Source organism: Mobula birostris, chromosome 21, assembly GCF_030028105.1.
Source record: "Mobula birostris isolate sMobBir1 chromosome 21, sMobBir1.hap1, whole genome shotgun sequence".
In the NCBI taxonomy this organism is placed as follows: Eukaryota; Metazoa; Chordata; class Chondrichthyes; order Myliobatiformes; family Myliobatidae; genus Mobula; species Mobula birostris.
In genome coordinates, this window is record NC_092390.1 from 2541765 (window position 1) to 2567006 (window position 25242).

The 25242-nt window shown below is 41.3% G+C and overlaps 1 protein-coding gene across 2 annotated transcripts; it reads right to left on the minus strand.

Annotated features, from left to right (window-relative positions):
- Window positions 1-4196: 4196 nt before the first annotated feature.
- On the minus strand, window positions 4197-20491 carry dusp5 (dual specificity phosphatase 5). 2 transcript variants are annotated; one of them, XM_072239841.1, is made up of 4 exons: window positions 20004-20491; window positions 16027-16166; window positions 9754-9973; window positions 4197-7448 (listed from the first exon to the last, which is right to left on the minus strand). In XM_072239841.1, exons 1-4 carry the CDS (start codon window positions 20365-20367, stop codon window positions 7054-7056), a joined length of 1119 nt encoding a protein of 372 aa, XP_072095942.1. In that variant the 5' UTR covers window positions 20368-20491; the 3' UTR covers window positions 4197-7053. The 2 variants fall into 2 exon arrangements, with proteins under 2 accessions (XP_072095942.1, XP_072095944.1); XM_072239843.1 differs by lacking the exons at window positions 4197-7448; window positions 9754-9973 and adding an exon at window positions 14133-14399.
- Between the last annotated feature and the right edge of the window lie 4751 nt (window positions 20492-25242).

Below are 25242 nucleotides of genomic sequence, written 5' to 3' on the forward strand. Positions count from 1 at the left end.
AGGGTAAACGCAGGCTTTTCCCACTGTGATTGGGTGGGACTACAACCAGAGATCATGGGTTAAGGAAGAAAGGTGAAAGGTTTATCGGGAGCACAAGAGGAAACTTCTTCACTCAGAGGGTCATGAGTGTGGAATAAGCTGCCAGCACAAGTGGTGCATGCAAGCTTGAGTTCAACACTTAAGAAAAGTTTGGATAGGTACATGGATGGTTAGAGATATGGAGGGATATGGTCCCTGTGAAGGTCAATGGGAGTAAGCAGTTTAAACAGTTTTGGCATGGACTAGATGGGACAAAGGGCCTATTCTGTGCAGTACTACTCCATGACTCTAAATACACCCAAGGACTTAGCCTCCACAGCCATCAGTAGTAATGAATTCCATAGATTCATCACCCTCTAGTTAACAAAATTCTTCCTCATCACTGTTCTAAAGGGACATTCTTGTGTACCCAAGATCTTAGTTTCCCTTACTATAGGAAACATCCTTCCCACGTCCACTCTATCTAGGCCTTTCAATATTTAATAGTTTTCAATGAGACCTCCCCACATTCTTCTAAACTTCAGCGAATACAGGTCCAGAGCCTTGTGACAAAGTTCATTGGATCAGATCTGGGGGATATTTTTTCAGCTTGTTGGATATCAAAGATAAAACTGGGGCTAACATACCCAACAGTGAATTAAGGAGAAAGTCCTTCCCCTTGAGAAGTTTCCTATTTAGCTTCATTTATAATGTGTTGGAAATAATTTTCAGAGAATATTACAAAAAAAAATGGAACTTGTTTTCACAAGAGGAACAGAGCCATATTCTTTGTATGTTCTTCTAGCAAAGACACCCATCTTTCCACCAGCTGGTGCAACGCTGTTGGTTCACTCAGCGTTTGATGATGGCAGGATGAGCAATCAGAAAGACTCTCAGGACTAGGATTCTGGGTGCTCCTGGTGTGGCCTTGAATAACTGGGGTAAATAACAGGTCTCACAATAGGAGTACTCTGCGGTAGAGGGTAAGCCATGACCATCTGTCATATTTGACATTTCTATTTTCTGCACCTCTGCTCTCACCTTTCTCCTCTTAAGCACGGAAAAGATAAAGTTCCCCGCATCCTCACATTCCATCCCATAAACCTCTGCATTCAAGACATCATCCTTTGCATTTCCGTGAGATTCAACAAGATTCTTTCACCAGACGTACCATTCAACATGTTGAAAAGTCCACATGCTTTGTAATTCTCTGGCCTGTTCTTCCATCCTCAAAAACTATACCCCTTCTTACAGAACCTTCTCACGCAATTGCAAGAGATGTGGCAACTCATGTTCCTGGTCATTACGGATAAGTGGCGAATGTAACTTTACTTGACAGCACTGCTATGAGGTTGAATATGCATGATGGTCAATCATTTTGGGGGCATTTCAGAAGGGCTTGGAGAACTCACCAGAGCCTGACCTTCAAGGAAGAGGGCTAGCTGATGAAATAGCGGACTTCTGTTCAATCCATAATTGGCACAATATTCTCCTGCAGAGACTTGAACTCATAATCTGGAATGGCTTTTCAGTGTAAGACAGAGCTCCTGCCTTTCAACCTGGCAGGCATCTTCTCACAGGCAAAAGCTTATTGTAAGAAGAGAAGGAAATTCTAAGTGTGTTGGCAAAGATCAAAAGCACTAAACAGATTATCCAATCATTGATTTTGTTTTGCTTCTTTGGGGCTTTACTATGTGTTAATCGGTTGCCATGAATTGTAATAATTCAAGAGAAAGCACTTAATGAGGCAAAAGTGGCTTTAGGGTAACTTGTCCTTGTGAAAGTCACTATATAAATGAAATTAATTTCTTTCAAAAAATTACAGAATAGATAATTAAATATTACAAAATAGTAATGTGCAAGTTTAAATTAAAATTAATAAACATTCCTGTGCACACTAATATATAGCTATCTCTAAAAGAATTTTTAAGTTAATGTTTTAATCATTCCCAACATTATACCTTACCTAAGAGTTCATCCCTCTAAATGGATCAATACTTAAATTTGCTCTTAAATTATTGAATTGAATTGAATTGAATGATCTTTATTGTCATTATACATAGGTACAATGAAACTCTGTTTGGCTTCCTCTCAGGCAATTAAATAAAGCAGTAGATAAAAACAAGACAGTAATAGAAACACAGTATTAAACAGATAAGTAGCAGAAAATAAGTTGCAGCAGCACCAGAATATCACAGTAATGCACAAAGTGCCGTTAGTGCAAGTATTTGAGTCCTTGTGTGTGCATGTGTGTGCTCACAGTTTCAGTCATTGTTCTGTGGGAGTGGTGTGATGGAGGCCACAGCTCTGGGATAGAAGCTGTTCCTCAGTCTATTTGTTCTGGCTTTTAGTGTCCTGAACCTTTTGCTGGAAGGCAGTGGGTCAAACAGGGAGTGGCCGGGGTGTGTGGTGTCTCTGGTTATGCTGATTGCTTTCCTCCTGAGTCTGCTGAAATTATGGTTCTTTATTTGAAAGTACAATCATTTCCTTGCAAACTAAAAAGTCTATCACTGAATTAAACAATACACGGCTTTCATGACTTTAGAGGGAAAGTAAGGGTCTCTCACTTGAAAACATGAGGTTCAATAACCAGTGATTATAATGCAATCCTCATAGAGGGATCAGAAGTGGAGAGAGTGAGCAGCTTCAAGTTCCTGGATGTCAAGATCTCTGAGGATCTAACCTGGTCCCAACATATTGATGTAGTCATAAAGAAGACAAGATAGTGGCTATACTTTATTCGGAGTTTGAAGAGATTTGGCATGTCAACAAATACACTCAAAAACTTCTATAGTTGTACTGTGGAGAGCATTCTGACAGGCTGCATCACTGTCTGGTATGGAGGGGCTACTGCACAGGACTGGAAGAAGCTGCAGAAAGTTGTAAATCTAGGCAGCTCCATCTTGGGCACTAGCCTACAAAGTACACTCACAACACGCTGGAGGAACTCAGCAGGTCGGGCAGCATCCATGGAAAAGATCGGTCGACGTTTCGGGCCGGAACCCTTTGTCAGGACCTGATTCTGATTCTGATATCATTATTTTATCACTAATAGCAAGTCCTGCAATCGTTTATAAATGACAGATATGGCATGCAAGTTGAATGGAAGCTGATTCAAATGGATGCCTTTGACTGCAGCCTTGTTCGGGTTTAATTAAGGGAGGAGAGCAGGAAACAGGGTGGTGGTCACAAGTGTACACAGGAGCTTGTTTTCAGTTTTTCTGACAGAGGATTAAGTGACTCATTGTTGAATCTATCACCGACCCTTGAGTATATAAGCAGTTGAATCTAGCTAATTTAGATGTAGATTTATTTACTAATTACATGTACATCAAAACACACAGTGAAAAGTGTCATGTTCATTAGCATCCAACACAAACAGAGGATGTGCTGGGAGCAGCCCGCAAGTGTCACCACACATCCTGGTGCCAACATAGCTTGTCCACAGTGTTCAGCAGAATAACATACAGCCAACATGCAAGCAACAACAGAAAAAACCCCTCTCCCACCACCCCACCCACACACACAGAGCTGGCTTCCAACCCCAGGACAAGTTCCTCTGGGCCTTTGACCTCCAGACAATGACCTTGGCTCACAGAGATCGGGCTTCGACCTCCAGCCTTGCTGGTACAGGGGCCTCAACCTCCAGACTCGCTGATACAGGGGCCTCTAACTCCAGACTCACTGATACAGGGGCTTCAACCTCCAGACTCGCTGATACAGGGGCCTCTAACTCCAGACTCACTGATACAGGGGCTTCAACCTCCAGACTCGCTGATAGAGGGGCTTCAACCTCCAGACTCGCTGATAGAGGGGCTTCAACCTCCAGACTCGCTGATAGAGGGGCTTCGACCTCCAGACTCGCTGATACAGGGGCCTCTAACTCCAGACTCACTGATACAGGGGCTTCGACCTCCAGACTCGCTGATACAGGGTCTTCGACCTCCAGACTCACTGATACAGGGTCTTCAACCTCCAGACTCGCTGATAGAGGGGCTTCGACCTCCAGACTCACTGATACAGGGGCTTCGACCTCCAGACTTGCTGATCTTGGGGCTTTGACCACTGAGGCAACTCCATACTGAAATTTCTTTATTAGAGCAGTTTTGGTAAACGTAGCTGGGAAATGACATTCATCTCTTTTCAAAGTAGCTGGTTTTGTGATAGTTACCAAGTTGTAGTTAACCATTGATTCACCATCTATGAATCCTTCTACACACAAGTTTCAAAGTTCAAAGTAAATTTATTATCAAAGTATATATGTATATGCCAGCACATACAACCCTGAGATTCATTGTCTGGTGGGCATAATCAATAAATCATAATATAATAATAACCATAATAGAATCAACTGAAACCTGCAGCAGTTGGGAACACCAGAGGTCAGAAATAAGGATGGTCTTGTCGTTGGGATTGGATCTGGAATGTGGACCAAGAATACAGGTGGATCTGCGGTTGGCGATGGGGTTGGAATTGGAAAAACCGGGGGAGGTGGTGATGGTGGCCAGGAAAGTGGGTAGGTTTACATGAAAGCTGCAACTCAGACCTGAAGGAGAACTTGCTATATCCCTGGAAATGTTGACCACTGTATGCTATTACAACCTTAGAGCTACTACCAGCAGTCTCAGGTGTATTTTTACGTTGTTCACGAGAAGCTCCTACCCCAAGAACTTGCTGTCTCACTTTTTCAGCAGTGGATATTTGCGAGAAGGATATATAGTCTTTATTGATTTGGATCTTTTTTTATTTCTTTTGAAACCTTGTTTTATTGATGTTGTACAAGAAGACATACAAATAAACACCACTGCACATATTCCCAAAATGTATTGCTCATTTACAAGAGGATATTGCAACTTTCCCTGAAAGTATTTCCACATACTGTAGCTCTCGGGTTGTATACAGTACCTCACAGGGTCATGATATAAACTTGACAACAATACCTCCAACTCTATTGTAGTCTCATTTCAGTAGGACAGCTGAAATAATGAAACACAGGATTCAACAACGCTGTTAGTGTAGAGAGCACCAAGGTTATATTAACACTTATTTTATTTTTAATGTTTTAGAGGTAGCAGTTTGGTAAGAGGATGGTGTGATGGAGAAAGGTCTCTAGCAAGGAGGCGTAAGGCGCTCCTTCCCTCCCCTAGCTTGTAGGTCACCCTTGGACAAGGTGCAGAACCTGCTTAGCACCCTCCCCCCTGACTGGATCAGGGTCACATGAAGTCATGGGAGCAGGTAGTGGATGGTCGGATGAGCAGCTGGTGCACATCACAAGTCCTGGTTATGTGACCACTGACGCCAGGCAGACAATCTCTGAAGAGTATTGATAATGACTGAGGTCACCACTCTTGTAAAGACAATGCCCAGAAGAAGGCAATGGCAAACCACTTCTGTAGAAAAATTTGCCAAGAACAATCCTGGTCATGGGAAGACCATGATCGTCCACATCATACAACACGGCATATAACGAGTGAATGAGTGCTGTAAGATATTCACGAGGTTACTGCTGGTATCATTCACCCCCACACTGGCTGACCCCAGGTGGCTATTAGTGGCTTAATTTCTATTTGCATGGGAGAGGATCAGTCCATTGAAGTTCAGCCACACAGGTAGAGGAAGGAATGTTTTAAACCCTATTCTTCTCTGGATCTGAGAGGAGCCAGGATAACAGTGATGTGCTACTTGAGTGAGCAGAAGATTATGGTGTTTATTTCCAACTTCCATAATCCTAACCCAAAAACAAATTATAAATACGAATAAATACCAGGATTTCTGTAAAGGAGGAACCAAACTAACTTTGTCAGCAGTTCAGCAGTTTAGGGCTTCATGTCCAACTACTGGTCTTAACACTTGACATCCTGAAGTGGGTTCCTTTTATCAATGAGATCAAATCAAGACCCATCTGAAGAAGACCAAGGAGCTCTCATGGTGTTCCAACCACGGTTTATCAATCAACCATAACAGATGAACTGAAGATTCACCCAATGTCTGATTGTGGAATCAAACTATGTACAACAGTGGCTGCACCTGAGGAACAAAGGAATTGGCAGCGAACTCCGGTGGGACATCCGTAGATGCAAACAACAGTACATGAAAACTTTTCTTTCAATTAGATTAGACTTCAAGCATTTGAAATCTCTGATTCCATGCAAGAAAATATTTTGTTATCACAGAATCAGATAAGACTTGATGTTTGGGGTAAAAGCTTATTTCAATTGAATTAGTTTTCGTTTCACATAGGTTTTGTTTGAACTGGTTGCGTAAACTAAAAGAGGCATTTATTCTAAAACACAAGAGATTCTGTAGGTGCTGGAAATCCAGAGCAGCGCACACAAAATGCTGGAGAAGCTCAGCAGGTCAGGCAGCATCTATGGATTTCTGGCAAAGACCCTGCATCGGAAATCAAGAAGGGCGCTAAAGGGTCGACTCTTTATTCCTTTCCGTAAATGCTGCCTGACCAGTGTTTTGTACCAGCCATTTATTATAACATGGTAAAGAAGCACAGGGATTCTAGTTCTTGAACAATGGTGATTAAGATTTGTAGTTGTTCCTCCTGTTCTTTCATATTATGGTTGTTTTCATAGGGGGAAAAAAAACATTTATTGGTATTTTACCTTGTTTAATATCACACATATGACTGTTCATGCAATTGTTTGAGACACATGGACCTGAAGTGAACACGGTGGTGTAAATGTAGAAACAGATTATACTGTTGAAATCAGCTTTGGTTTGTGTTCATGTGCTCAGAACATATGAGACATAAAAGATTGGAAGGCCTCAGCTCAATTACACTACGTAGACATGTAACAGCAAAGACGATGCTCCAAAGTTACACTGCCTTTTCTATTTCATTGGTAACGAGTTACGTGTCAGCAGAAAATGTGCTGAGCTGACTTGGTTGAAATTGAACAAACACTGTCAGCACTAAGCTTGGTAAGCACAACGTATTGCAGAAGAAAAGCAGTCAAGGTTCTCCATCACCTGATGTCAGCGTTTTTGTGTTTCTCCACTTTACAGTTTCTGGCATGCTGTGTTTCAGCACGAAAGCGATACCTTTATTGGACTGAATTCAAACTGATGACCTGGTGCTGGGATTGGCACTGTACTTAAGAGTGAACTGGGAAAGGTAAAAACTGAACTGTCCAAACTTTTGTTGTAGGTCAATTCCTCTGCAGAGCAGGACGCTGTGTCTCTTTTACAAGAACTGATGGTGTGGGTAAGGGGGAGCATTTCAGATTCATAATGTAGTAGCTGGTTCATAAATCCAAAATTTGGAGAAATCGTACTTCTTCGCTCTTTGATGTAGTCAAAGGCTTCCTCCAGTCGTAGTTGCTTGCTTTTCATTAGATAGGCTAAGCAGATCGTGGGTGACCGAGAGACTCCTGCTTCACAGTGGACTAGAACCTTCCCTCCTGTGTGTCTCACGTGATCTGCAACATAACATTGGCTTAAGTTAAATCATGGTTAAGTTGTTTTCTAAAACGTGACTTGCCTGTACACTCCATTCAATAAGTTTTCAGCTAAGTATGCTTTAGTCAAGAGGTACAAAACAACCAGTTTCCTCCCACATTCCAATGGCATACAATTAGGGTGAGTAAGTTGTGGGCATGCTATGTTGGCGCCAGAAGCACGGGCTGCCGAATACAATTATCACCCGTTTATTTTGACTGAAACAACACATTTCACTGTAAGTTTCAACATTCCAATATACATGTCACAAATAAAGCTAACTTTTTTTCTTTAAAAAAAGTCATTGCCTGGTGAACAGGTATGGAAAGAATGTCTCACTTTATTTCCTCCTGTAGTTTCTAGTCATTGAGACTAGTAATAGGTCTACTGTTAATCTCTAGTGACTGTGGATTAAACATAGGATGTTTTTGCATTGCTGTGGTTCAAGGCATTCATTTAACAACTGTCACATTTTTGGAAGTAGGTATTCCTGATCAACTATAAGAATTTCATTGTATCAAAGAACCATTGAACCTGTTTTTCCACTGTTGCACATGCTTGCTGGATATTATGAATGATCAAATGCCTGGGAACCAGATGCCTGGAATTTCAATAATTAGTTCTGATTCTGTTATACAGCACAGTACAGGCTCTTTGGCCCTCAATGGCGTGCCAACCCCTTTAATCTACACTAAAATCAAACTATCCCTTCCCTCCCACATAACCCTCCATTTTTCTTTCATCCAGGTGCCTATCTAGGAACCTCTCTATTGTCTCTAATGTATCTGTCTCTACCACCACCATGGCAGAGAATTCCACGTACCTACCACTCTCTGTATAAAAATCCTACCTCTGACATCCCTCCTATACTTTTCTGCTATCGCCTTAAAACTATGGCTGCTCATTTTAGCCATTTCTACCCTGGGAAAAAGTCTCTGGTTGTCCACTCTACCTATGCCTTTCATCATCTTGTACACCTCTATCAAGTCACCTCTCATCATCGTTTGCTCCAAAGAGAAAAACCCTAGCTCACTCAACCTATCGTCATTATGGACATCTATTCTGAACTTTGTTCTATTCAATATCACAGTGCTCAGGAGCAGAATACTTCCCATTTTGAATAACCGATGACAGAACCAAGTACACACAAAATAGGTGATGAGCAGTCAAACATAAAGCTCACTCTTCTCTACTCTACAATATGTCACTTGTAAGAAACCTCACTATCGCACTGCTTATAGAAACCCTAAGCCTCATTGAACAATTACAGTCAAGTTAGAACTAATTCTATATTTTAGAGCAACCTGTACTGCAGGAACTCCGTTGGTCAGGAAAGGAATAAATTTCCTATGGACAGGAATAAAGAGTTGACATTATGAGCCAAGACCTTCTTAAGACCATAAGGATTCCTGAAAGGTCTTGGCCCGAAATATCAACTGTTCATCAAAAGAATGGGAGGAACAGCTTAATCATTATTTTGCAAGAACCATAGTCCTTGTGCTGGTTTATCATGTTGGAATAAATAGCTCTGCAAAATGTGGATCAGGTCTCGGCCCCAAAACATTGACTCTTTGTTCATTTCCATAGATGCTACCTGACCTGCTGAGTTCCTCCAGTATTCTGTGTGTGTGTGTTGCTCTGGGTTTCCAGCATCCGCAGAGTCTCTTGTGTTTGATATTTTAGATCCACATTTGAACTCTGGTCAATTATTAGCAACACTGATTTTGGAATCAAGCGAAATGGTTCAAAGATCAACAATCTGCTCAAGGATTTAAGCAGGTCAAGCAGCATCTGGTGGGTGGGGAGGGGAGGGGAAAGGGATTGTCCACATTTCTGGTCCTGATGTAGGGTTGTGAATAGAAATGTCTACCATCCCTTTACCCCCACAGATGCTACTCAGCCCACTGAGTTGCTCCAGATTCCAGAATCTGCAGCTTCTTGTGTCTCCCAATGGCTCATTGAATTAGTCTTCAGTGGAGAGAAAAACAAGGATTGTCAATATTAATCCACATTGAAATGTCCCCTTTTCTTTGGCCACTTATATAATGGTCTTAGACAGGCATTTCCATTGTAGTTTTCTGCAGAATGTGACAGAAATCTCATTGAACCAATAGTTAGAAATCTGAAAGGCCTATAATCTGTATGAAAATGAGGCTTTTAATTGATAGAATCATGATATTGATCAGAGGTAATTCTCAATTCTGGCATTGAATCCACGCCAATAAGTGCCTTAAAATAAACATTAAATAATGGATAAAGACAAAAATCTACACAATTGGTACATACCAATGAAGTCTATTGCTTCCTGGAAATGGGAACTTATATCTGCCGAAGCACTGTCTTCTACAGGGATGAACTTGTAAAGATAATTGCTTTTGAAGTATTCTGCACAGCTTCGGGAGACATTTAGCAAAGCAGTGATGTGGAGATCATCTAAGAAGTCTGGTCTTGAGGCGTGGTAAGCACTGCCCAAGTATAAAAAAGGCAGAATCTCCACAGGCTTCCCCTGGAAATTGAAGAAAACGAAGAAGGTAAATAACAATTTGAACAACATGGTAGCACAAAACCTCATGCATACCAAAAGCTGATTAAGGCACCTCACAAATGGTTTTGTCATTATTTATTTTCCTGTGGATTTCTAGACCACAGAGAGTAATGGTCTAGACCCAGCTTATGGAAGGTGGTTTTCTCACAAATGGAAATCCATCATCAGACAAAGAAGTATTTTAGCCTAACCAAGTAATTTCCATGTATGATTATTACTTTCTGACATATATTAACCATCTCAGCACTCTGCCTTGCTCCATTCCCCATTCATGTTCTATAGTGAATTCAAAGTGGATTCAATCCAGAATAAAAATAGAGCATAAACATGAACTGCATTAGCATTGACATGAGGAAATCAGTGCTCCAAACAACTGCTTCAAAATCGGAAAAACAAAATGGTAAACAATCTCTAGAGGTGGCTGTAGATCTCTATCCTGTGATGCTGATAATTAAATGAACAGACAGTGCCGAGAAAGAGACATCAGCCACATCCGCTCACGTCCTGTTAAAGTGGCCAACAATTTTAGCTGCGTGGGCACATGCAAGCTAACATCATTAGGTATAAGTGACCCACTGTGATGATCCGTCTGGCTCAGCAGAACAATATGAAACAGGATGAAATTATTCATCTGGAGCATTTGTTATCGATGTGCTTTTTGGGCAAATTTCGTTTGACTATTACAGTGCAAACATTTCACATTTATATTGTGTTTACACTTATCCCACTCAGCTTCTTGCTCCTACCTACTTCCTGCTGGCTTTAGAAGCTGCTCTTAGCCTGTTTTCATAACTGCAGCTATCAGATCTCTTGAACAATTTGCTGTGTTGAACGATGGGTGCATTTGCAATATTGTGTTTATTGTTAGTCACACCATTACTGTGATGGGTCAACCAGGGACCAGGTGCATCCATACAGGAAGGGAAAAACAAACAAAGTAGAAATCTCACTGGGCCATTATTGTCTGATGCAGATTATATTGTGGCATTTTTAGAGCAAGTGCCTCATCTATGCACTCAGGCAGAACTAGAAAAGGAGTGAAAATAAAAGACATTGTATGTTGCAGTTATCTCTTGGTTTAAATGAAATTAGTTAAATTAATTTGTCCAATTTTCAACATCTTAAATAAAACTGAGGAACAATTTTCATCCATCTTGGATCTGCCAAAAAATGTCAACTTAAAGCTTAAACCGTTTCCCCTAACCTGGTAAGTGACTAGTCCTGGGCCTGAGTGCAGTAAAAGGAAATAGATGAATAGGGATTGCCCAGAAACCCAAGACTGCTGATCCTGCTCAGTGCTTTAATAACTTAAATGGGATCGCTCTTAAAAAATATCACAAACCCAAACCTGTACTGAGAAAGAACTTCTTGGACAATATGCTAAATGCAACAATCACTTACAGTCTGGACAGGAGAAGTCTTGAACAATAAATAGCTGACCCTGAAGAGAGAAAGATCACTTTTATTTTAAAGGTAATATCAGATCTCCTAGGAAAGCCAAGATAGAGGAAGGCAGTTTTATAACATGTGCTATATGTAATTTTTCTCAACTTTCAGACACAAATTCAGTTGCAGCATGAAAGAATGTACGTGGTGTTAAAGTTGGCCACTCGTGGATAAGAGTCTGTTAATACATTCTGTCATGTTGACCGGAGGTGGAAGTGGGTGTCTTTACTGTTCAGTTTAAAAAGAGAATTTGATCTGAATTAGCAAGTGGGAAAAGTTTTCTACTTCCATTATCAACAATAGTCTGATGTACATTATTAGATCAATCATTTCCAGTCTCATGAGTTCTAGTTTGATCTCCAGCTAAAGCTATAATACTGATTCCAGATTCCCTCCACTTAGCTGTAGGATTGATTTGGCGTGACATCAGGGAGTCCAGTCCAGAGGAAATGGCTAGGAAGAATTTATTTCCTTAAGTTAATTATGATATTAAATATTAATTTAATTGTACACTAATCAGAGGCAAATGTATGCTGAAATTACTTTAAATGTTAATGTTGTTACAGGCTTGTTCCATTGGTATCAACTCAATTATAATCATGGGACTTCACAACATCCGGTCTGGAGACATGAGTAACTAGATTATCAGTAAATGGATTTGAATACTCATCTGATGCAGTAACCATTTCATGCACTTTGCCCAATTGCCTAGGTTAGCTTTGATATATAGATGGAGCTTAATCTCCTAGAACTCTTTTAACTGTCTCAGCTGTTGTCTAATACTTAAGGAGTCTTTGAAAATCAGGAGCTCATATCCAGCAGAACCTAAGGGCCATTAAGTATTCCCTGCACTCCTGTACACTTCAGAGGCATGCGTTACCTATTGCACCATCGCAAGATGCCACAGTGATAAAACATAACATATAGAACAGTACAGTACAGGCCCTTCAGCCCACAATGTTGTGCCAACCCTTTAATTCACTTGAAGCTCAGTCTAATTCTTCCTTCCCACATACAGTAGCTCCACACTTTTCTATCATCCTCATGTCTAACTATGAGTCTCTTAAATGTCCTTAATGTATCTGCCTCTACCACCACTCCTGGCAGCACATTCCATGCATCCACCACTCTGTGTGTACAAACCTAACTGTGATATTCTGTTATACTTTCCGCTAATCACCTTAGAATTACACCCTCTCATATTAGCCATTTCCACCCCGTGATTAAAAAGCTCTGATGTCCACTCGATCTATTCTTCCTATCGTCTTGTACATCTTCATCAGGTCGCCTCCCATCCTCCTTTGCTCCAAAAAGAAAAGCCCCAGCTCACTCAGCCTATCCTCACAAGACATGCTATCTCTGATCCAGGCAGCATCCTGGTGAATCTCCTCTGGATCCTCTGTAAAGCTTCCACATCCTTCCTGTAATGAACACAAATCTCAAGTGTGGTCTATCAGAGTTTTATAGAGCTGCAACACGACCTCATGGCTCTTGAACTCAATCCCCTGACTACTGAAGGCCATCGCAATATCTGCCACCCTGCAACACTGAGGACATGGACCCCAAGGTCCCTCTGTTCCTCCACACCGTGAAGAATCCTAACATTTATCCTATATTCTTCCTTCAAGTTCAATCTTCCAAAGTGAATCACTTCAGAATCTGCCCGAAACGTCGACTGTACCTCTTCCTAGAGATGCTGCCTGGTCTGCTGCGTTCACCAGCAACTTTGATGTGTGTTGCTTGAATTTCCAGCATCTGCAGAATTCCTTGTGTTCACTTCAGAATCTTCTGGGTTGAACTCCATCTACCACTTCTCAGCCCAGCTCTGCATCCTATCAATGTCTCACTGTAGCCTATGACAGCCTTCTACACTATCCACAACAGCACCAACCTTTGTGTCATCTGCAGATGTGGCCAATACCGTGCAAATCTTCCAAGATTCACAGAATATATGAATCAGCACCCTCTCCCAGAACAATATTCCCAGCACCGAATCTTTAACTCAACCCAGCTACCTCTGAAGGGTAACCTGTTGTCTTTGCTTACTCATCATAAGACCCCTGAAAGATTGACTCAGCTCAAAGCCCAATCAAGGAAGAGAATATGCTCAGTGTCTCCTTGGAAGCCTACAACATCCTTACTGCCTGTGGTAATCCCTCGCCTATGGCTCCCTCAAAAGAGACAAGGAGCAGTGGGATGCATTCAAACCCCAAATATCCTCCCTACGAGTGTAGAGAAGCTGAGTGAAAACTGTGGAGAGCGTGAACTCTCACCCCCTCCCTAACCTGCCTGGATAAGCAACTCCTGCTCCATCTCCACCTCATCAGCCACCTCAGAACTGGAGTGGATGCCAGAGCAATTGCAGAAAAAGGGAATGGGGGAAATATATATTGCAGTTTTATGTCAATTGTGCCTTTCACGAGAAAAATACATTTCTGTTGCTGTCAGCATTATTGTGATCTGAATGATGATTGGAGGGTGAAGGGCACTTTCATTAGTGCGATCATCAGAAAAGTAATGAAAATGTTGATAATAGTACTAACAAGAGTCACTTACCAAAAACCAGCTAAACTTTGCTAACTTGGGTTTCAACACGATCACTTTTCCCCAAACCTCACGATGGGCTTGGTCCCAAAATGAACTAAAATGTTGAGTACCAGAGCTGGCCCCTGACATCAATGCATCAAACAACTGAAGTCAAAGGACATCAGGTAGAAAACACTCCAGTGGTTGGAGTTACAGTTTACACAAAACAAGATGGTTGAAGTAGTTGGAGGTCAATTAACCCATCCTCATGACATCAGAGCTTTGACTGGGCCCAACCATTTTAAACTGCTTCATCAAGGACCTTCCCTCCATCATAAAGCCAGATGGACGCAGGTGACTGCAAAGTGTTCAAGTCCATTTGCAACTCCTCAGCAAATAGACTGTCCAGCAAGACCTAAAAAGCATGCAGGAAGAAGATATGAATGACACATGAGAGACTCTTGCACATACCCTTGATGTTTATTTTCACACTATTTCCAAATCCTCCGCTACCAAACTCCTAGGGCTGGGCATTAACCAGAAACCATTATCAGTGCAGCCACAGGCGAAGGTCTGATACTGGATACACTGTGGCAAAGGACTCACCTCCTCACAGCCCAAGGCCTTTGCACTATCTATGTAGCAGAACTCAGGAGAGGAAGAGAAGTTCTCAATCTGCCCTAATGATTGCAGCTACAATGATACTCAAGAACCTCAACGCCACCCAGGGCAGGTGGATCATCCTCCACTCTAAGCATTCTTCCAGCCTTTCACTGGTGAACACAGTTGCAATATGTGGCATCTGCAAACCACACAGCCGTTACTTGCCCACACTCCCCTGACAGCAGCCCACAAACCCACAATTACAAATACCACAAGAAGGACAAGGGCAGTGAGCACGTGTGAACACAATCAACTGCACGTTCACCTTCAAGTACTTACTGGAAATAGATTACTGGTCCTTCATGGGTCTAAATGCCAGAACTTATTTCCCAACAGGACTGTGGGAGTAGCTTCAGCTGAGGACTGCAGCAATTCACAAAGCTGGTATAGCAACCCCTCCTTCTCAAAAATGGTTACAGATGGGCAAAGAGCCATCTGTAGCAATGCTTCAGTTCCGTCAAAAATAAGAAATGGCTAGTTGGAATAATGAAATGGCTAGTTCTATTCCACTCGAAAAAATTACTTATAATTTAAGAGATAAATATGTAACATTTTTAAATATTTGGCGCCCTTATTTACAAAAGATAAGATGGCATATTTAAGTGCTCCGATAAAGATCTTGGTCCCTTGGGGAAAGTAACGAATAAGTATACCAAATTTATTTTGAATTCCATGGAGCATGTGGAAACCTTCCAACACCCAGGCGGCTCTTCTTTTTTTTTCTTCTTTTCTTTTTTAGGTAGGACTTTATATGGGGGGGGAGGGTTAAGGGGAGTGGGGAGGGTAGATATTATCTTTTCATGTATTCATTTTGAAAACTCAATAAAAATTATATTAAAAAAATAAACATATCAAACTTTGGATTGAATCATCATTTTTGAAAAATTTGGGTCTCTTTAAAAGCAAAGCATTTGTTAATTCTCACTAAGTTGTTTGTCTGAACAGAACTGTTTAAATGTCCACTGCCACTGCCTGTCCGTATGATGTAATCCAAGAATTGCGGGAATATAACCAGTTATGCAAATCAGAAGGTAAATAGTGAAGACAAACGAATCAGAAAACCCATAAGATAGCATGTTCAAAACCTTTGGGAAACAGGAATTGAATTGTGATTTTAAAAAATACCTTTGCTACATCACCCATTCACTTGGTTTTTGATTCAGGAAACACCAACCTTCTGTGTAGTACACATTTATCTGTACCCAATTATGGTGGAGTGATGTCATGCTGTGGTGACAATTACCCACAGTGGCTTTTGAAAAACAACTATGTCTGATACTGTTTCCTCTTTTGTAGCACTTTTCAAAGGAAATGTACTATAAAGTTGGTCCGTTCCCTCAGCAAAGGGTTCAGTGCGTCTATTCTTCCACCGTACACACCTGATCGTAGGCTGGCCTGCAGGGGTTTTCAAGCTGGTTTGAACGGCTTGCATCAGCTTCTTGGAGACTGGAGTAGTTGAAGCCTTGTTTCAGCTCTGTGCAGCACTCTGGATACTGAGAGTGAAAATCTTCATACCCCCCTACAATCAAAGATCAAAGAAGAAAAATTACATGAATGTGTGCTTTATTTATTTGTTCTCATTTAGAGATACATACAGCCTTCCAGCCCACCCAAGTGATCAATTCACCTAATAACCTGTACGTAGGTGGAATGTAGGAGGAAATTGGAACACCTGGAGGAAACCTACGCAGTCACGGAGAGAATGTAGAAACTCCCTAGTCAGTGTGGAATTGAACCCACGTTGGTGGCGCTGTCATATTGTTATGCTAACCACTACGCTACTGTGCTGCCCCGATGCTTCCATCTGCTCTTTCAAAAATGGAAATACAAACCTTTGTGAATAAGAAAACTCAAATATTCCAACTCTTGGCATTGAGAGTTAATACTCCATGTTTTTACATTCACATCTTTTCTCTTGTTAAAGGGATGTAGGTCTCACCAAGCCAAATGCTTGCGATAGGGCAAGGAAAATGTCATAACATGTATTACAGAATAGAAAGAAGCCTTTATGTTGCTTCTGCTAAGCACAGTATTGCAAACAAGAAACTTAGTGATCAAACTCTCAAAACATGAGAAAACTGGATATAAATCCAAATTTGGGGAGGAACTATTGAAGACAAGTGGAAAGTGGTAATGGAAAAAGACAGGTAACTGAGAGGTCAGCACTGTATGGAACACAATGTTATTAATGCCCTTAGCATTAGTTTAATTTAGTACTCCAACAATTTATATTTATATAAACTTCTAATCTTCTAAATAAAATCCTCATGTGCTTCGCAGCAGCAAATTTATCATTACCAATAATACATTAACAACTGAAGCATTTGATATCAAACTCACCAAATTGGCTGAAAGAGGTAACTGAATTATGTTAGTCTACTGGAAAATAAAAGTCTGCCATGGATGGTCTCAAACTTGGCTATGAAAGGAGGAGGGATGGGCATGAAGCTAATAACCCCATTCTGTAAAAACCCGGAGCTACAGAAACACCAACAAAAGCTCCAAAGACCTCCTCCCTGGGAGAAGTCGTATAGATGGGTTTGAAATGGACATTTCCTTTGGGCCAGGACAGAGGACACTGATGAGCTGCTGTCGGCAGCCTATGCCCCTGTAGGGGTGATGGGCTTCAGAAGATTATAAAATAAAAATCTGCTCTTAGTCAAGTCCACTGAGGGGTACAGAAAGGGTAAACACAAGTAGGCCTTTCCACTGAGTTGTGTGAAACTGGAACCAGATGTCGTAGGTTAAGGGTGAAAGGTTTACGGGGAACCTTTACATTCAGAGGGTGGAGAGTGTGGAAGAAGCTAGCAGAAGAACTGGTGGATGTGGTTTGATTTCATCATTTAAGTAAAGTTTGGATATGTACCGTATATGGACATGGGTGTGCAAGGGGGGCTATGGTCCAGGTGCAACTCAATGGGAGTGGGCAGAGTAACAGTTCAGCATGGACTAGATGGGTTAAGGAGCCTGTTCTTTGCTGTAGTGCTCAGTGACTCTAATGAAGGATTTCAAGCTGTGTTACAAAGAAATTGATGATAGGGTAATTTGAGCCCATTTTAAACTGAACTCAAAAGCTTTCTAGTGAGAAATAATCTAAAGAACCCAAAGCCACCGACTGTCACGTCTCTGTAGATTCTACTGTTGACCGAAATATTTAGCTGGCAGGGTGTGGAAAACTTTCTGGGAAGGATGTGCAGATATCTCATCTTTTATCACCATGTTTTGTTTTTTTTTTAAACAATATTGCACAATACTGTATATACCCAATCATAAAAACTTCATGTCAGCCCTAAATTTTAGTTACCAACTGGACTGTATGGAGAGTATTATAGTCTACCTAGGAGTGATTCAGATTTACAAGCTAACAATGCTTCCTCCCCATACGGAATGTAAATGCCTTCAAGTAAACCGTTCATAATTATCTCTTTATACCAACTACTGTGACACATTCAATAACATAATAATATTCGCCCACAAATTTACACAGAGATCACATCTGCCATCCAGTAAACTCTTTCATATTTCACTTGACTTCCCAAGTAGAATCTTCTTTTCAGAGAAGTCTAAATCTCTGTGGGATGAGCTCTAGCAAGGATACAGATGGGAAGTTAGCCACAAGGAGAACTGGATCGTTATCTTGAAAAGTAAAGGAATGAGGGATGGAGAAATAGCATTGCTTGATTTCTAAACATCTCTCTCCGGTGGGGTTCCTAAAGTTACCATTCATGCAGTGACTTCTCTGAATTTTTGTCTACTGACTGGTACCATTGCTCACCCGTCTGGCATCAAGGACTGGCAAAAAACAGAATATCTTTTTGCTTCATAAAAGGCTCCAGAACAGACATGTAAGATTTCCACATTCCTAGATACCAGTTTAAATACGCAGTGAAATTTTTACCTGTTGTGTGGTAATTGGGGGACCGAAATTCATCTAATTTCTACCAATTTTAATAAAGAAACAATATCTTACAGGTCACTTTACTCAGGGCTGTAATTTGTCTTGAAATGGTGGCTGACAGCATTCAGTGCTTCTGGGATCAGACATCCGCAAATCTACTCTGATACTGGTAGAAACAGTCACCTATACTTCCTTTTCTATTCAAGCAACAACATCATCTTTCTGCCCACTGGTTAGTCACCACATCCACACATATCCTTTCCTTCAAATTGCCAAATCCAGTGGAACCATATCACTGATGTACGGTGTGACATTGAACTGGGATCGGGTCGCCCCCTATCTTCAGGGATGGAACTCCACTGAATTTTCCTTCCATGAGTCAAAAAAATGACTTCACCGGTGACTATCATTGCATTCTATTGTGCTGTAAAATATAGACATCATGCAATCTGCTTCCTAGCCTGGGTGCAATGGGCTGTATGTTTCTAGATTTCTATGAATCAGAGATTCCATATAGTAGACCTTCTAGCAGCAGGTTTATGGATTAGAGGCTTTCAGTTTAATATCCCTGATGGTGTTTTGCCAAAGCAAAGATGAACTCAACTTTCCTCCAAGGCCTTCATCCCCTCCCCTCCCCACTTTTGGAAGTGGTGGTGGTGGTGGGGGGGGGGGTAGGTCAAATAGGTGCTGGAGTATTGTAAACGGAGAGGGCTCAAACCTCATGATTTAGAGCCAGATTGGATGATGTGACTGTCCCAGGGTTGAGTTAGCTTTTGGTGTGGTGTGATGTGAACAGTCACACCTGAAACATTTATTCCGGTTTGTTTTGCATTTCCCGAGCCTGCTTCCATTACATTCAGTCCAAAAGCATTTCATTTCAGAATCTAACCGCGGGTTCACATTTATAGTATGGGTAATGATACATTCTTTTAGTTCCCGCTTCTCGCAGGGGACTGCAATCTCCGAAAGCTTTCTCCAGTTGCTATCTCAAAGCTCCTGGTATAAAGTTACGCCATACAATTGAAAGAACGCTATGCTACGCACACAAACTCCGCGGCAAGAACAACCCGGAGTAAAAAATCGCCGATCAGTTAGTTTGCTGAGCTTCGTCACGCAAAACTGTACCATTTCAGTGTCGGAGATGGCAGTAAGCCGTGGTAAATTGTGATATAAAAAAGATAGCTATGGATCGGCAGCATTCCATGGTCTGTTACAATATTCCGGGAAATTTAATAATAACCCGCGGAATATTGTAAATGTGATCGCTGTATCCACGATTTCACTCCAAAAGCAAGCATGTACGTAACTGTAAATTGCCAGCGATCCCTGAACTAACCTAATAATCCTAGAATTTGGGAAGGGGACGCGATCCAAATAAATAAATTCTAGTATCGAACTGGAGAAAATTCCGCCGCTGTAAAATATGTTAAACGTGCATGATTTGCATCCCGATCTCACCTTTGAGAAAATATATTTTGGCCGTTGATATGACAGCAGTTAACGTGTTTAACACGTTCTGCGCCGTACTGTCTTTGCTCAGTCTCTGCTTCTGCGAAGTTCTCTCGTCCAGTATCACCACAGTGGACACCCTGCCTTCTCGAAGCCGGGCTCTGGCTTTCTCGTCCGGGATGATGAACTGCAGAGGAACCGGGCCACCTTTGGATCTTCTCACCACCACCGAATTCAGGTTCACGCTGTGCGAACCGCGAACGTGAGACGCGGCGAAGGACAAAAACGGTCTACAGTCTAGGATCAGGTTCCTGCCTCTTTGTTTCCGAAGGACTTTGTTTAAGCGTTGGCTGTCGATCGCGGAAACTGTCATGATTAAATACTATCTACTGTTTTCTAAAAACAACTTTGTCTTCAAGTTCAGATTTTTTAAAAAGGAAATTGGAATTTTACACCACGGAGAAAAGTCGCCTACTCTCCGTGGTTTAAGGCTGTTACTAATCAAGGTTCTGGGAAGGGTGAATTCCCCCTAGTGGCATTTATAAGTGCCGGAGCGACGTAGATGCCCATATATGGGTGTGTGACGCCATATGGAATCCATATACGGAATACGACGTAATCAGATTTCCATATTTGGATCCAAGGTTGACGCCTACCCTCCTCCTCCGCTGTTGCTTAAGGGTTGGAAGATAGGAGGCGGGAGGTGGTGCACTTACTCACTCGCAGTTAGTCAAGGAGAAGCAATACGGATTTTTCCCACTGAAAATTTGAAAGGATATGTGTATGCATCAGAATTAGCTCACCTACACTTACAAAACTGGATGAACCAAAACATGAAGGAACTGCGTCACCCACGCAGTTCCTTTGAGGTGCATCATCAGTGCTGGTCGGCAGTTTCTGTTGGCATCGTGCAGTGTTGGGGAAGTGGCAAGATGACCCTTGTATGATGAAACCATGATATGCCACAGGATAAACATGTTGGAAATCCAAGCAGCGGACGGGGCGATCACACTGCAGGCTGGGCACTCTCAGAGACATAGACCACAGAACGCCTAGAACAGGCCATTCAGTGCCGAAGGCAATGCAAATAAAACTACATCTTCCTGTACGTGATCTCTTTCCTCTATCTATCTAAAGGCCACTTAAGTACCACTTGTATCTGCTTACACCACCATCCGGGAGTTGATTCCAGGCTCCTACCGCTCTCCGCGTAAGAAAAAGCTTGCATCTATCTCAAACGTTTCCCCTCTCATCGCAATTGCTACTCCGAGGATAAAAGATTCTGACTGGTTCATCTCTCCCAATTCTTACTCATTCTATCAGTGATTAATTAGTCGGATGTTTCCAACATTTTCTCTTTCACGTTTCCAGCACCGACAATAAAGGATGCAACAACAGATATTTAACCAATAATGACAGTACTAAACACAATCAGTGTGAACATCAGTCAAGGTCATTAGGTATCACGAAAAGTTTCCTTCAAAGTTCTAAGTGAGTTTATTATCGAAGTACATATATATCACCATGTACAAACCTGAATTTCATTTTCTTGACAACAAACTGTGCAAGTACAAAAAAATAAATAAGTTATAAATATCAAAAACTTGAGTCCTTGAAAGTGAGTCCATAGGTTGTGGGAACATTTCAGTGATGGGGTGAGTGAAGTTGAGTGAGGTTATCCCCTTTGGTTCAAGAACCTGATGGTTGAGGAGTAATATCTGTTCCTGAACCTGGTAGTGTGAGTTCTGAGGCTCCTGTACCTCCTTCCTGATGGCAGCAGTGAGAGGAGAGTGTGACCTGGGTGGTGGGAGTCCCTGATGATGGGTGCTGCTTTCCTGTGACTGAAATCACAGGATGGTCAGGGGCTATTGGAGTTTGTGATAGCTCCTCATGTTTTGATGGTCAAAGGGAGCACAGAAGGCATTGAGCTCATCTGGAATTGAAGCCCCGTTGTCACCTATGTTGCCTGATTTAACCTTATAAGAGGTATTCAAACCCTGCGGCAACTGTTGAGTATCTTTTGTTGATTTAAACTTAGTATTGAATTGCCATTTCGCCCGTGAGATGTTCCTGCAGATCATATCTTGACCTCTTGTTACTTTCTTGGTCACCAGACTTGACTGCTTCTGATATGACCCTCAGAAGATTGCAGATCTCATGGTTCAGCCAGCAGTTATGGTTGGGGAAGACTGAATGATTTTGTGGGGGTACACTGTTTTAATAAAGTCTGTGACAAACACAGTGTATTCATTCAGATCCATACATGTCCTTGAACATGGTTTAGTCCACTGACTCGAAACAATTCCATAGATGTCGCTCTGCCTCCTGCAGCTACACCTTTGTTGTTCTAATATCTGGAGCTTTGCTCCTCAGCCTCTGTCTGTATGCAGGTAGGAGAAGTGATCTAAGTTATCGAAATGCAGTCTGGCCAAGGAATGGTAGGCATTCCTTATCTTAGTATAACAACGGTCTAGTGTGTTGGGACCTCTGGTGCTACCGGTTATATGCTGATGGTAATTGGACAAGATTTTCTTCAAACAGCCTGGCTGAAGTTCCCGACTATGATTTGAAATGTGTCAGGTTGGACTGTCACTTGTTTGGAGATGTCATCAATAGTATCTCCGTCGTTTGATTAGAGTCAGCCGCTGGTGGTATGCAAACTGCGGTCAGGATTACGGAAGAGGCATAAGCAGATAAGCAGCATTCACAAGGGAAACAAACATAAATAGAACATAAACTTTACACAAGCTTTACAAGAAAGAATGTTATTATAACAAAAAAGAGGAATCCTGTGACTTCCCATGATGATTCACAGTGAGGTTGTGGCTAGTTTAAAGGAAATTTATTACCCAAGTACATATATGTGACTATATACAGTGTACAATCCTAAAATCATTTTTTTGTGGGCATACTCAATAAATCTAATAACCATAATAGAATCAATGAAAGACTGCACCGTGTATAAAAGACAATATGCTGTGCAAATATAAAAATAAATTTTACAGATGAGATAATAAATAAATGATCAAATAAATAAATAAATAGATAGATAAATAAGTAAACAAATATCAAGAACACAAGATAAAGAGTCCTTGAAATGGAGTCCATAGATTGTGGGAACAGTTCATTGATGGGGCAAGTGAAGTTGAGTGAAGTTATCCCTTTGGTTCAAGAGCCTGATGGTAAGAAAGATAAGAGACAACTAGTGGATGTGGTGTATTTAAACTTTAATTTTTTTTATAAAATCCCTTTCAGAAGGTTAGTTAACAAGATTACAGCACATGCAATTGTGGATAAGGTAGTGGCTTGTACTGGGAATTGGTTATAAGAGGTGAAAAGCCAATTTAGAAGGGAATTGACATGTTGGTTTTACTACAAGAGGATTTAAGTGATAAGAATAATGATATTTTACTGAATTTATATAGGGCATTTATGAGAGGGCACCTGGTCTTCTTACCTCAAAAAGAGTGCCACAGAATGGGTATGATGGAGGTTTACCAGACTGGTTTCTGAGATGACAGTTTTATCATATGAGGATGGATTGGGTTGACTAGGCTTGTGTCTTCCAACGCTGAAGAATTTATGGGTACTCATGAAAAAATACAGAATTCTTTCAAGGTTCAACAGCATAGATGTCACAAGCATGTTTCCCTTGGTCGAAGGGTGGCAAACCAGCTCCCACTGTCTTAGAACAAACACCGGGCTGTTTTGGACATGCGAATAGTGCTGAATCTTTGGAATACCCTGCCCTGGTGATGCGTGCTTGTTCGGTCATTAGGTTTATATACTTCTGAATATTCTGGGCATTAGAGGATATATGTGGTGCCAAAAAGTGGAGCTGAGACAGAAGATTTTGTTGAAGAGCAGAGAAGGACGAAAGGGGCAAGTGGGCCTCTCCCTATCTTCTTACTACCCTGAGATTTATTTTCATTTTCACATACAAGGAATTGCTAGAAAACAATGCATTTACAATGTCGGCTCTATTTTGTCCTTTTTTTGGTAGGAAGAGGGTGGGTGACTACGGTGCTATAATCACCATTATATGCTGGTCTATACATACTTAAGCTTGATCAGGATAATATATGTTCAGTGTTCTCACCCATTCCACCGATAGTGCCGAGTCCTTCCCCTTGCAAGTGTCGACAGTAAGAAATGACGCACACAGTCAAAAGTTCAAAGTTCAAAGTAAATTCATTATCAAAGTACATATGTCACCAGATGCTACCTTGAGATTTATTTTCTTGTAGGCATTCATAGTAGAACAAAGAAACACGATAACAAAATCAATGAGCAACTACACATAAAGACTAATGAACATCCAATGTGCCAAAGAAGACAAACTGTTCAAATAAAATATACAAATAAGTAAACAAACAAACAGGTAAATAAATAATACTGACAATATGAGTTGACGAGTTGGAAGTGAGTTCACAGGTTGTTGAGTCAGTTGAGAGTGACTAAAGTTTTCCACACTGGTTCAGGAGCCTGACGGTTGAAGGATAATAATTATTCCTGAACCTGGTTGTGTGGGATCGAAAGCTCCTGAACCTGTGAGAAGAGAGCATGGCTTGGACGGTGGGTGTCCTTGATGATGGATGCTGTTTTCTTGTGACAACATCCATGTAGGTGCGCTGAATTGGTGGGGAGGGCTTTGTCTGTGATGGAGTGGGCTGTAACCGCCACTGTTCTCAGGCATTGTTGCTTCCATAGCAGGCTGCAATGCAGCCAGATCAGTCAGCACAGCCAGGCAGCACACGCCTTTAATCAAATGTGCTCCAATAAATTTGGAGAGTCAGGGCTGATCTGTTAATGCAGTCTCAATGCTATAGGCAATTTAACATTGATTATTTTATATTACCAAAGAATATCAATAATCTTGTTTGAATTAAATAAGTTCAATTATACCTGCTGCAACAGACATTTACTGTATCTCACAACAAAACTGACTTAATAACTCATGTCTGTCTGCATCTGACCAACTGTCTGCTTGGTCTTTCTTTAACAACATCAAAGAAGAGTACACATGAAACACACTAAAATTGAATTTAAATACTGTAACCTCTCCAGGCATTGGCATGTTGCTGAAAGGCAGCATGAGCCAAGGGGACCAGATGGTGCTAAAAACAAATAGTGAGGTCAAGAAGGTATCTACTGCAAACTCAGATTGTTCAAACACCCAGATGAAGAACGCCACACCATTGTGGCAGGAGGTGAGGAAATGAAATTATGGATGACCATAGCAAACTCA